Here is a 14,318-nt window from a genome sequence, read left to right as displayed (position 1 = left end):
ACAGAATGTGCTCATTTGGCTGTAATAATGTCATTAATATCAGCTAAAAATATTAGGTTGGTACAAATGTAATTGTGGTTTTTGCCATTAAAAGTAATGGCAAAACCATTAGAAGTGATGGCAAAAACTGCAATTATGTTTGCACCAACCTATACAGTGTTCCTTCAAAAGATACTGCAACTAAAATTGGGATCTTGCGGACCACCATTTAAACACTATCTCTACCTGTTTTCTCAGTTCTCAAAATAGTTGCTTTAGGAAGCTGTGTGAGTAATTGGAAAATAAAATACCTGTTATGTATGTTGAAACTAAATGGGAAATAGAATGTGAGTACATATGTAAATTTGCACAAAATCAAAAGAAACAAAGGCTGAAATAAAAGGCCTATATAAATATACCACTCTTTAAATCACAGATAATACATGTGTTATGAAATTTTAATTTGAAAGTTAACATAAGTTAGGAAGATGCCACAGAACACTCACACTAGAAATGGAAGCGTTGCACATTAGCAGAAACAAGAGATACTTAACTACCCACTTTGAAAAATCGATCTTGTATCGATCTGAGGTCCATGGTGCTATAACTGACTACACCCGACGATTCTTACCGGCACCATGTAAAAACGTTATAGACTACATCGATAAGGTAGTGCTTCTCAAACTTTAATGTTCAATACAAAAATTAGCCAGGCATGGTGGCAGGTGCCTGTAATCTCAGCTACTCAGCAGGCTGAGGCAGGAGAATTGTTTGAACCCAGGAGGCAAAGGTTGCAGTGAGCCGAGATCGCACCATTGCACTCCAGCCTGGGTGACAAGGGCAAACTCCATCTCAAAAAACAAAAACAAAAATGTTAATGTTCATATCGCCTGGGCATCTTGTTGGAAAGCAGATCTTGTTTCAATAGATCTAGAGTGGAGCCCACGTTCTGCCTTTTCAACAAGTTCCTGGGTGATGCCAAATGCTGTTGGACTGAGGATCACGCTAAGTAGCAAAGACATAAAAATTAACTGTTATAAGGCATGATGGGAAGTTTCTAGGGCTAATGTTAATACGTGCAATCACATACTGTACTGTTATTACAGTTTATGACAAGTCTCAATTCTTTGTCTAGAGAGGGTTGGGAGTTCTCGTTGGGAGTTCTCGTTGGAAGTTCTCTGGCAACCAAAGGTTGCCCTGGCAGTAGTGAAGCAGCTGAATAAAGAGTCAGTTTCCTGCTGCATTAGCCGCTGCTCATACTCCATCAGGGCACAACCAGAATATGCCTTTTTTGAATTAAAGGCAAAAGAAACCTTTCCTTTATTGGCATTTCCTATATCATCTATTTTCGTCTCATTGTAACTCTGCAACCTTCACGTCCCAACATATTCTCCCCACTCCCCAATGCTTGGTTCAACTCAAGTCTTTCTACATAATTCATATGCCAGGCATTAAAGTCTCAAAAATGGTTTCCTTGATGTTTTGATTAGTTTGCTCTTGAATATTCATAGAAACCAAACACTAGATGTTGCTTAAAAGAAAACCCAAAAGAATCCCATGTTCCCCATATTCTAACCCAAAAGCTAAAAGATGAAAAGGATCTAAAAGTTTATCTAGTCCCCAAATCCCCAAAGGCACTTGGCTCAGGTGCTCTTGAGGGATGTGGGAGTCACAGCCAGGGCTGTCACAGTGCAGCAGGTTAAACCATCACATACGCCCCTAGACTAGTTGTTGCATCATAATTACAATGCAGCTGCACCTGGGTGATGGCTACTGGAACCAGAGGCTCAGTATGAAATTCAACTCAAAACCCAGATTTTAGACCCAGGTGACCTGGATTCCTAAAGGGGTTTTGGCACCCACCTTAGTTAATTGCACTAGAATTTTAAAGTCAGTGACTAGGAAAACCAAGACTTAGATACAGCTTGAGGATTCTCTGGATAAGCGAACAACCATGGCCAACTTTCAAGTGTGTTCCCACTTAAGGAAACTAGGGGCGACTATAATAGACATAGTCCCTTAATTTGACCTCATCTTCTATCTTTTGCTAATATCTGAGCCCATTACATATACTAGAGAAATGATAACTTCACCAAGATCTATGAGGGCTCATGCTCATCCTTTCTCAAACCCAGTCCTCTGCTGGACTCTGGAGAACACCACAAAATGCTGCTGCATTTAAGTTCATTACATGAAACATCCAACTTCATTATACACTATATGATATGTACCCCAAATAAAGTCAAAACAACTAGAAGATTTTCAAAAATTAAAATACAAACAAGCAAAATGCAAAAATCATGGAAGTAATCACAAAGGATGGTTTCTGAGGTCTTCTTATAATTCTTATACGCTGAATACATTCTTTAGTTGACTGCTAGGCATCAAAAGATGTACAGAATTTTTTAAAAGAGAAAAATATTTTTTGTAAAAGAAACACATCTCAATCAATTTTAGCGGTGGAACACAAGAATTCTCAACAGGAAAAATAAAGCCAATTGCTACAGTTTGCAGAAGAGGAAACCAGTGCCTTGCGAAAGTAGAGAAAAGTAGCCATCACATGGTTATTAGGAGAGTGAGGCCTGGAACCAAGGTCTATGATTAACCGCAAGGGCCTGTGGTCTCTCCTACATATCATGCTGTACTTACAAATTTGAGAACTTAGTATACTATCTTCACTGAGTAAGCTCTTAAATGTTTATTTATTTTGCCCAAAAGCAGCAAATATTCCCTGCAAGATAATATGAAACTCCTATTGTTAAATTAGACCCACGCTGATGCTTCTTATTTTGGTGCTGCTTTCATGTCACTAAAGAGATCTCTATTAATGAGCCAGTTCGTAGTTCATGTTCTGGCCACATTTCTAAGATATTATATCCAGAAATTAGAACAGGTATCTTTAAAACATTCAAAACCGTTTTGCTTTTGTAATGGGGAAAAATGAGATTCATCTCAGTATCAACAAATATATTACAGGTTTTTCATTTATTACAAAGCACACTGATAATCAATTAAGGAACCCATAAAAATAAAAACAATAAGTTGCTCAATACTCCTTGTTATAATTGATTTTTTAAGAAAAGGATTTAATTACCAGTTTGAGGCTGCAGAACTTTGGAATCTTCTGATATTTTAGCTGTAGGCACAATCCATGGCTTTTCACTTGAAGCTATATTGAAAAGAAATGGAATTTGCTGAAGATTTTTTTGTTTTTTTGAGGAGAACAAGACAGAAATAGGTTGCTGGTACGGTTAAGTGGCTACCAGAAGCCTACAATATACTAATACAATAAAAAGTCATTATATATCAGTAAGAAATCAGTACGTATCCATCCAGAGAACATTTGATTAGTGGTCAGAGAAAGAGCAGAGTTTGGTGTCAGACTGTCAACATTTTTAAGGACAAAAAGCTAAGTGGATTATGTGGAATTAAGACTGATGGATTTTACTGAATTTGTCGAAAATCCAAACAAATAGATTTATTTAAAAACAAAAATCAAATCAACCACTTGTTTGCCTATCAGTTCATGAGGTTTGTAGAAATAAGATGCAGTACATGTGTCCTGCAGAATTAAGCAATCACCACCCACAGCCTTCATATTTAATTTAAGGTGCCCTTATTACCCCATGTGCCCCCAGGTTTCTCAAAAGGGAAGGGTGTTTTTGCCTCAGGAAATTCTGGAAGCCTTTTTGGAGCTGTAATGAAACACAGAAGGAAAGTTAGACGACCTGAGATGCAAGTAACAAAGATTTTTAAAATGTTAAGCTTGAAAAACAACAGCAAACACGAAAAGGCAAATCATGTTAAGAGACCATTAGTAGTATTTCTTACATCTCCGTTTCAATGTTGAATAATGTAAAAAAGTTTCTTTTTCAGTTTTTTATAGTTAAGTGACTAAATTTAAGCTACTGCATTTGGAATCTTTCTTCCACCCTTATTAAACCAGTTTCCTGACTTCTTCAGTGATGTTTATGTGTGTTCTTAAATATATTTCATTTACATTTAAATCAAGCCAACACATCTGAACTAGAAAATGTCCATTTGAAAGCTTTTAAAAATAGAATTTCGGTAACTACGTGGCTTTATATGTAAGCTCCTCCCCCATCTTTTTTTTTTTTTGAGACGGAGTCTCGCTCTGTCACCCAGGTTGCAGTGCATGGCATGATCTTGGCTCACTGCAACCTCCACCTCCCAGGTTCAAGCGATTCTCCTGTCTCAGCCTCCTGAGTAGCTGGGATTACAGATGCGTGCCACCATGCCAGGCTAATTTTTATATTTTTAGTAGAGACGGGGTTTCACCATGTTGGCCAGGGTGGTCTCGAATTACTGATCTCAGGCAATCCACCCGTCTCAGCCTCCCAAAGTGTTGGGATTATAGGCGTGAGCCACTGCACCCCACTCTCATTTTTTTTCATACTTCACTCAGAAAAATTCTAAGAATTCTAAGAAGTAGTCTGCAGAAATATCATAAATATATCTTCTCTGTTAAGAGTGACAAGAGAGTAAAAACATTTACAAAAAATACAGAAATTATCAATTTGTTCAGTGACATATTGATTCTGAATTAAAAGAATCAAACATAATATTAAAATATGATCACTTAAAAGAAAAACAACCCAACCGGAACGATTCGTCATAGGGAGAGCCTCTTTGGGATCCTAAACTTGAAGACTGTGTCACCTTTAAGGGATTGGGTATAAATTAGCGTAATTAATTCCCAGGACTTCTTTGAAGCATGCATACAATATCCAAGGTAATAATAAAGCTGCAGTATTTATCAATTTTTACCTAGAGTGCTCAGTGGCAATTCAAACTGAGGTATTAGAATAGTTTGCAATGTTTCCGGGGTCCTTTTGCTGACAACTACAATACAAAAAGATGGCAGTTAGCAACTCCTGGACTTGGGTTTTGATGTTGTGGCTTAACCACGATCATGCACAGCAAGCTTTGTAACACACTCTTGTACACAGAGCAGCCAATACCTTTAATGGAAATTACAACTTTCCCTGGTAAAGTTACATAGCTGTTAAAATGTGAAGGTATACATTCAAAGGGCAGTGGTGTGGCAGAGAAGATCAACATCAAATTACAGAACAAAACACATGCTGCTCCTTTTCTTCAGGGGAAAGAGAACAACAAAGCAAGTTAGATTCTCTTGGGCTAAGAAACATCAAACATGGGTGGCATGAAATTCTTATTTAAAAGCATGACACTTTTGGGGATTCACCCCAAATTTAGTATGCACAAGACTTCCCAAAGCCAATTTAAGCAGAAAGCACAGAATAAAGACTTCCAGGTTTCCTTCATTCTCCCCCAAGATTTGGGGGTTAAAAGGCTGGTATTCTGTCTATATAACCCAGAGACTGGTTAAAAAGGGCGTTCAGTTAGCAATTAGCATCCAGATTTGCCCAGAAGTTCAGTCACCAGGATCAGCCATGTGGTTAACTCTTCAGTGGAATCTGTCCAAGAAATAGGAAGGTTAACCACTGCCAGGAAGGAAGGAAAAGGAGAAAGTGGGGAGGGAGAGAGAAGTTAAGGCGTCAGGTTTCTTTCCTGTGAGTCCTGGGTGTTATTTTCTTGTTATTTCTTTCTTTTTTTTTTTTTTTTTAAAAAAAAAAAAAGTTCTTAGAATTACCCAGTGTCGTTCCTGAAACATCTAATGCACTAGATGTAGTGGGTTTAGTGGTTCTGGGAACTGTTTCAGGAGTCTCTGAAAGGTAAAAAGCACAACTTTACAAATTAAGATAAAGTGAAGCAACCAAAGACCAGGAGACACATTTTGTTGCCTTTTAGAATAAGAAACTGATATTTGTACAGCCCATTTATTTTTGTGTTACTATGTAAAGAGCTCCTTGGCTTGTCTCAAGTGCCCGAGCTTACACTCCTCTCCAACTGGTCCTTTCTGGGTTTGCTTTCTATCCAAAAAAGCACTCTGACCTGACTTTCATTGAAGCACTTATAAGCTTAATCATAATTTTAAATCTGCCTTTTTCTTTATCTCCAGGGCTTAGCAGAATACCTGGGGTATAGTAAACAAGCACATGATAATAGTTTATTTTTTTTTAATCATTTATTGAAGAATCTGAAGGATAATCAAGATAATAGTTTATTAAATGAATAAATGGGCAAATAATAGGATGACTTGGGGCTAAAAGTCTTATTTAAAGCTATCCCATTACAAGACTTCACTCTTACACTGCAATGAACATGCAAAGCTTGAAAATGAATTGAAATTAGGATCAGAATTTAAATCCTCAGCCACAGGTTTGTCCCAAATGCTAGATTAAAGGTAATAAAAAGCTCAATTAAATAGTTTTGGAGAAATAAGAACTAAGATCACTGGGATCTGAAATGAATTGAGAGCCAGAAACCCCCAGAATGTTGCAGGGCAAGAACACAAAATAAGCACAATAACCCTGAGTAATAAGTTGTGGTGTTTTCCTAAGTGTTTCTGAAGTGGAAAACTCTGAGGAGGGTTTGGCAGAGGACTAAAAAAATGTAGACTCTCCCATAAGAAATGCTGCCAAGAGAAAAAAGTATAATTGGGGAAAGTGGGTAGAATCTTTGAGGGAAAAAGGGACTTGCAGTCACCCACTGGGCCATGCCTATGCTTTTCTGGATATTGATCACGTATACTGAAGTCAGAAACCATCTAGGAATTTCATCCAAATGGGTCACTCCAGGAGCTACCTCTGCTCCAAATCCCATGAAGGTGGGGATGAAAGGTCCATCTGTCTTCTTTAGGAAAGAACCATATTCATCTTGCTCCCTCAGAAATACTCCTACTTCAATGGATTTCTTGAAGTTATTTCACTGCCACAACAACTTTTATCTTCTCTGGACCAGTTATGAGTCCAAAAGTTTAGTAAAAGGTGTATCATCAATATTTCAAGTTATAGGATTTTGTGGACTGAAAAATTCACTTCAGATTGGAGTTACTCTGCTAAATATAGATTGTGGGGAATTCTTGCCAGATGTCTGTTTCATCAAGTCCTGGATAAGGTGGTACTACTCTGGAAAAATCTCTAGCTGAAAGATTAATGCCCCGCCACCCCCCACCCCCTGCCGCTGCCAGACTGGACTTGAGTAGTTCTTTCATAGAAGAAATGCTGAATGTTAGTAATGGTGATAAACTATGGAGAAAACGCTTACTGCATTAATTCTTTAAAGGGTTGTTACTGAACTATTCTATATTCTCTACACTAGGATTGCTAAAGTTCCAGAGACATTTGTTTCTAAATGATTCAAGTATTTTCATAGATATTAAGCTATGGATTTGTGAAGAATATATGGCATTTTGCTACACTGACCCCTTGTGAAAGTGTAGAAATGAAAAATGGTCTCATGTCATCATACACAAGGACAGCACCAAACTTGTGGTATGATGTTTTAATATAAAAATATTTCAGTGTTGAACTAATAATTTTCATTTAGAGTAAAAAGTACAGCTTCTGTATTACTTATCAGTTATGTGATTCAATAGTTCATTTTGCAGCTGTTGTTTTCCCAAACGTTAGAGACATGGAATCTCCTACTGTTTTGCATTTATGATCAAAATGAATTTCCTACTGGCTCTTTACTGAAAAAAAGGCTGCAGATTAGTATTTGAAAAAAAAGCATTTTTTTCTTTTCTCAAGGTCAACAACATAGCAATCTCATTACCTGTCGTGGATCGTGCTGAGATTTTTTCAACCTCCGGTGTTTTAGATTTGGCAGGTAATGCCAAGGTTTCATTCTTAGCTAAAAAGTCAAAGAACAAACAATTTACCTCATTTGCAGTGTCCAAAAATACATCCCTCAATGCATAATCAAGTAGCAGACTAAAAATCTAATCTTGCACTCCCTTCCCCACCAGCCAAAGTTGTGTGTCTCTAGCAGGAACTAATATAAGTCTTCAAAATTCTTTCTTATTAACCCTAGATAATTCTTTAAGATCTAAATTGTCATTGACGTGAAGGAAAAAAAATCACAACCCAATATTTGGATACATCTCAAGTCATCTGATTGATAAACAGAATTTCTGGAAGGTATAGGTTGCATTGCAAATGCTTCCGGGAATTTTATATTCAAGTACTCCCAATTTTAAAAAATTAATCTATAGAAAATTTCCATTATTATACATGGTAAAAAAATGTAGTAAGTTATGATATTGAGATTTTAGAAAACCACAAACAACACACACAGGAAACTAAGCTATTTGAAAATATTTGTGGCAAAAAATTAAATAGTAAATTGTATTTGAGCCTCATATTGATGTAGATCTTCTCTTTTAATCTCTATGGGAATTCAGTACAAAGAATAAAATATTTTTTTTCCAATTTTCCTCTTTATGCAACTATTTGAGAAACTTCCTTTTAAAATGTGGATGTTCTTTTTCAAAGAAAGAAAAGTAACATTTCTAAGGCTGTGTTCCCCAGCAATTATGGTATTCCCCATTTGAAAGGGTATAATTAGGATTAATTCTATTCAGTTATTTTCCATGTTGAATCATAATATTACCTGCTCATAATATTTTGAAACAGCCTAGTGGCACGAAAGAATTTATGCCCCTTTGGGATACCCTGATCATGCCACCTTGAGCCGATATATAATCCGACAGGATTTTTCAGAGTCCTAAGGCTATATAGAACTTAAGATTTCTCAACTTTGGCACTATTGATATTTGAGGCTGGATTATTTTTTGTATGGGTGGCTGTATACTCTAGGATGTTGAACAGTATTCTTGGCTTCTACCCATCGGATTCCAACAGTGCTCTCACAAACTTTTGGAATATTTTGTGCTCCGCAGATACCGTTCTACCAACCAAAAGTATCTCCAGGCAATTCAAAATATTCCCTAAGGGACAAAATTGCTCCCTGCTGAAACCTTTAACTGTCACACTCAAAATTCTTTGAACATTCATTTTATAATCTGTAGTTCACTTTATGTTTGTAAAGTCTATTTTCTTCATTTCTGTTCATGTGGGTTCAAAAATATTTATTTAATTCTGAAGAGCTTGAAGACAATTAGAAAGTTATCTTTTTCCCAATGTTTATGGAAGCAAATCAGTTTTCAATCTCCACTTGATAAAGGCATACAACAGCTTTCTAGATAGCTAATTCTCAGGAGTGATTTAAAATGCCACCAATAAGTGTCATAAATGATAATTTGCAACAAATTGTGTGTTTCTGAAGTTGCAAAGCATGTTTGCACAACAAAATATTTAATAGCATTGTTCAAATTAATTTAGCAGGACATAAAAAGGAATTTTTAAAAAATCTAGCATAATTTTATAAATTCTATTTTTAAAACGTCTAAATTTTATCAATTTTCCTGACATCTTTTGTGTGAACAATTCTGATTGTCAACACAGAAAAAACATTCAGATCATGAATTTTTCAAGCACTCTGTTCCTATTACTTTCAACATGCACCATAGGAAGTTTTTTAAAATGTAAAATTATAAAGTTTCCTTTCACGATCTCTTGTCTTTCAGTGTCCTCTTCTCCTTCCAGGCCTCCTTCCTGATTAAGAATATGCCATGTTCTCAGTGAGTCCCTGGCTGACCTAGGATCTCTTATTATTTGTTTGTTTAATCATCCAGATCCTAGACTTTCACAGGCAATGCTCTCAATTTCTTTATTCAAAACATGTTCTTAGCTGGCAATCACATTAGCCTAAAATCAGGCTGTTAAGGAAAAAAGGCAAACTACCCCTTCCTAAGAGACATTTGTATTCTTTGTATATTACTAATTCCTTTTACAGGCATATTGTTTTTTCTTCTTCCTCTTTTTTTTTTTTTTTTTGGCAGGGTCTCACTCCGTTACCCAGGCTGGAGTGCAGTAGCATGATAATAGCTCACTGCAGCCTCAAACTTCAAACTCCTGGGCTCAAGTGAAACAATTCTCCTCCTTCTGCCTCCCTAGTAGTAGCTGGAACTACAAGCACGTGCCACAGCACCTAGCTTATTACTATTATTATTTTGTAAAAATGGGATCTCACTATGTTGCCAGGCTGGTCTTGAACTCTTGAGCTCAAGTGATCCTCCTGCCTCAGCCTCCCAAAGTGCTGGGATTACAAGTGGGAGCCACTGCACCAGGCCATACTGTATATCTATAAATGATATTTTAGACATCAGATAACTTAGTAGATGGGGAGGATATTTGAATGGGGAACTGTTGATATATCAACCACTGAGCATTCACCCACACTATCTTATGCACAACTGCAATCTTGGCAATAGGAAAGTAAAATGCAATCAGAGCACAGCCTAAAACCCAGGAAATTCCTTTTCCTCTATTTCTTCTGTACATTTTTCCATCACAGTTGTTTCCTTTAATTTTTGGCAGGCTAGGTCTTGACTTTGGCAAACCCTTTGTATGTCCCTTAGGGATGTGTGTGTAATCCTAATTTTTTGTTTATATCTCTCATTATTCACACCATGTGTTCTTAGAACAAGCTATTATACTTCTTGATGTCCCATTATGAGCTCTGCTGGAATGAGGATTTGTTTTTAGGATTTACTACCTCAAAAATACAGCTTTTCTGAGTTGCAGTGATAATTAACTTTAGGGAAGTTTATTTCTCCCTTCATGGCATGAAGGACGGTTTATGTCCACACTTTGCAAAAAACAGTGCTTCTGTGCAGCAAAGAAAGCAATAAACAAAATGAAAAGGCAGCCTATGCATTGAGAGAAAATATTTGCAAACCACATGTATCTGATAAAGGGTTAAGATCCAAAGTATATAAGGAACTTACACAAAACAGCAAAACAAAATAACACAACCACCCTCAACCCCAAATAACCTAATGAAAACATGGGCAAAGGACCTGAATAGACATTTCCCTAAAGAAGACATAAAAAATGGCTAACGGGTATAAAAAAAAAGTGCTCAATGTCACTGATCATCAGGGAAATGCAAAATTAAGACCACACTGAGATATCGCTTCACTTCTGTTAGGATGGATATTAAGCAAAACGATAAAAGATAGGTGTTGGCAAGGGTGTGGAGAAAAGGCAATTCTTGTTTACTGTTGGGATAGAAATGTAAATTGGTCCAGCTATTATAGAAAATGGTATGGAGTTTCCTCAAAAAATTAAAAATAGAACTACCTTATGACTCGGCAATCCCTCTTCTGGACATACATCCAAAGAAATGAAATAAGCACCTCATAGAGATACATGCAGTCCCACATTCACTCCAGCATTGTTCACAACAACCAAGATATGGAAACGACTTAAATGTTCACGGATGAATGTATAAAGAAAGTACAGTACACACACACAGGAGTATTATTCAGCCTTTAAAAAGGAGGTCCTGCCATTTGCAATAACATGGATAAACCTGGAGGATATTATGCTAAATGAAATAAGCCAAGCACAGAAAGAAAAACACTGCATGATTTCACTCATGTGAAATCTAAAAAAAGTCACATATATAGAGAATAAAACTGTTTATGAGGGATGCGATGGAGAGGTGGAAATAGAGAAATGTAGAACAGAGGGCAAAAAGTTGCAGATGCATAGGATGAATAAGACTAGAAATCTAAAGTAGAAAACAAGAACTATAATTATAATATTGTATATTGGAAAATTAAGATTTTTGGTACTCCTGTCACACACACAAAGGGTAACTATGCAAGAGGATGGATATTAATTTGCTTGAGTATAGGAACTATTTCACTATGTATACATATAAGAAAACTTCATGTTGCCTGCTTGAAGCATATACAATAAAATATTTAAAAAATTTTTATATGTAGTTTTTTTTTAAGAAACATGGTCTACTAAGTTGGTACATTTGTTGGGTAGGATTCTGCTTTGATTTATTGGACATTTTCAGACATACTGGCTATCAGTCTCTTCACTGTGTCATATGGTTTGGCTGTGTCCCCACCCAAATCTCATCTTGAATTCCCACATGTTGTGGGAGGGGCCTGGTGGGAGGTGATTGAACCATGGGGGCAGGTCTTTCCCATGCTGTTCTCGTGATAGTGAATAAGACTCATGAGATCTGATGGCTTTAAAAATGGGAGTTTGCCTGCACAAGCTCTCTCTTTGCCTGCTGCCATCCATGTAAGACATGACTTTCTCCTCCTTGCCTTCCATCATAAATGTGAGGCTTCTCCAGCCATGTGAAACTATAAGTCCAGTTAAACCTCTTTGTAAATTGCTCAGTCTCGGGTATGTCTTTACCAGCAGTGTGAAAATGGACTAATACAGTGTGTAAGAAAATCTCCATGTGTTAAATTTTCTATGCGTTCTATCTGTTACCATTAGCATCAATACTTTAAGAGACCAGGTCTTGCTCTGTTGCCCAGGCTGGAGTACAGTGGTGCAATCAGAGCTCACTGAAACCTCAAACTCACGGACTTAAGTGATCCTCCTGCCTCAGCCTTCTGAGTAGTCAGGATTACAGGCATGTGCCATCATGCCTGGCTATTTATTTTAATATTTTTTTAAAGATGGGGTCTTGCTAGATTACCTATGCTTGTCTTGCATTGCTAAGTCTCAAATGATTCCCTGGCTTCAGCCTCCCCAAGTGCTGGGGTTACAGGCATGAACCACCCCATCTTGCCCCATGTGTTCAATTTAAGATAGGCATTTCCCTCAAAAGCCAAGTTTAAAAACATATTTACTATTTTCATAGTTTTAATTACTTGCATTTTACTATTTGTATTTAATTTTCTGTATTAAAATCATACTTAATTCTGGACTTTTAGTGAATCATATCAGAAAGGCAAAACTAAAAACAAATCACAAGACAAAAATTCACTTTAATTCCTTAAAGAAAGCAAAAATGCTAAATTGGTATTATGGTAGCATGCAGGACTTTAAAACACTTTTTAAAAGATTAGGAAACATCACTCAAGACTAAGCACTGAGTAACAGACCATGACATCTTCCAGTTCAAAACTGACAGCAATGGTCTGAGAAACGCCCCTGCTCATTTTCTGTCTCCTTCACAAACCCTGCTTTCTGTAGTTTTGATGGACACAGTAGGGACCAAATCAATAAGAGATTACAAAAGATACAGTCTCTGGGCAGAGAACAGGAGAATGCAAGAGTCCCGAGCTTTAACTCTTCCAAACACAGATTCACTGAGGGAACTTAATTTGGAAGCATCCTGGCAGCATCACATTTACATGATGTAGGGTTGGGTCACAGGGTTTTATAGCTAAAGGGAGGTGATCAAGTCTGATGCACAAATTAAGAAAATGAAGTCCAGAGTTACTTACCTATTTTCTGGGAAGTAACTCACTCTAGGACTACTAGATACGACTATTTTAAAATAAAAATATAAGGATTGCACAAAATCACAAAGATATATTGGCAAATATTTTCATATCTTACTAAGATGTTGAACCATAAGTTTTGGAAATTTTTCCAAACTTATAACTGGATTGCCTCAGATCAGACAAGCAAAAAATGAAAAAAGTTAACTTAAACTTTCAGGTAACACTATTTATGCAAAGTTAAATGTCTGGATATTTGAAAAACACATGAAGAGATACCAATTTCTTTTCAGGTTTTTTTAAAAAATTAAGTAGCTTGACATTATGTGGACGAAACTTCTAAACATCTCTACATGGCCCTATTCCCTAAAGAAGAAAATTGGAAACAAGAAAAATACATCAACATTTGATACCTCATTAGATATGATGCCTTTTTTCCCCCAATAAATCTCCAGGGCAGGGAGAGAAAGGGGGAAAAAGGAAATGAGTTATTGGCTTGTGGGATCCGCACTCTACCAGCAGCTACTTGTCAGGAACATCAAGGGCTTGTTCCCAGTGGATGCATGCTCTTGATAACAGAGAGATCACACCAAGTCCTGGCCTGACCAGAGGGTCTGCCCACCTAGGACCCCACCTATTGTCATGTTTCATGGTATTTTATTGAATTAAAAAATATTCGGGTTATATCTTATTTATCATTTCTTCTCTCTCTCTCTCAAAGCCAAAAAAGAGGAAATATCAACAGAAGGGGACAGGTAAGGCCCCCAGTAAGGGAGGAGAAAGTAAGTGCCTTATCTGAGGTCCCAGTATGAGCAGGTGCCATGTCTGGGTAATTCACCATCATAGCCCCCAGCAACTTGTGGTTCTGACATAGGGTAACGCATAGTATTTGTTGAATGAATGTTGCCAAACAGGGGCTTGGGCCTCCGTTTCTTTATCCATACAATGTGCTGGATTCAATCATATATTAAACATTAAAGTTCATAGCCAGTGCCTAGCTCAGGGAATACATTCTGTATTCTTAAGTCTTGTTCAATTTCTACTGCACTATTTCTTCCAAATTTATTAACAGCCCAAGGCATTCTCTAGAAACATTGGAGGGGTAGTTCTCAAAGTGTGGTTC

General features: G+C 37.0%; 2 protein-coding genes across 2 annotated transcripts in view; both read right to left on the bottom strand.

The window, feature by feature from the left end:
* The window catches only part of ABI3BP (ABI family, member 3 (NESH) binding protein), a 126,662-nt gene extending 118,939 nt beyond the window's left edge, over nucleotides 1-7,723 (bottom strand). The window contains exons 1-5 of the mRNA XM_011999891.1: nucleotides 7,642-7,723; nucleotides 5,615-5,689; nucleotides 4,768-4,842; nucleotides 3,603-3,674; nucleotides 3,074-3,148 (exon numbers count right to left, since the gene is read on the bottom strand). The gene's annotated coding sequence lies outside the window, so the exon portion shown is untranslated. The remainder of the gene's footprint in view (nucleotides 1-3,073; nucleotides 3,149-3,602; nucleotides 3,675-4,767; nucleotides 4,843-5,614; nucleotides 5,690-7,641) is intronic.
* The window catches only part of LOC105553778 (target of Nesh-SH3-like), a 148,790-nt gene that overhangs the window by 10,683 nt on the left and 123,789 nt on the right, over nucleotides 1-14,318 (bottom strand). The window contains exons 8-10 of the mRNA XM_011999914.1: nucleotides 7,642-7,719; nucleotides 5,615-5,689; nucleotides 3,603-3,674 (exon numbers count right to left, since the gene is read on the bottom strand). Coding sequence (XP_011855304.1) covers nucleotides 3,603-3,674; nucleotides 5,615-5,689; nucleotides 7,642-7,719 — 225 coding nt within the window. The remainder of the gene's footprint in view (nucleotides 1-3,602; nucleotides 3,675-5,614; nucleotides 5,690-7,641; nucleotides 7,720-14,318) is intronic.

The sequence above is a fragment of the Mandrillus leucophaeus genome, unplaced genomic scaffold, assembly GCF_000951045.1.
Source record: "Mandrillus leucophaeus isolate KB7577 unplaced genomic scaffold, Mleu.le_1.0 Scaffold608, whole genome shotgun sequence".
Taxonomy (NCBI): Eukaryota; Metazoa; Chordata; class Mammalia; order Primates; family Cercopithecidae; genus Mandrillus; species Mandrillus leucophaeus.
This window is presented reverse-complemented; position numbering and strand designations above follow the sequence as displayed.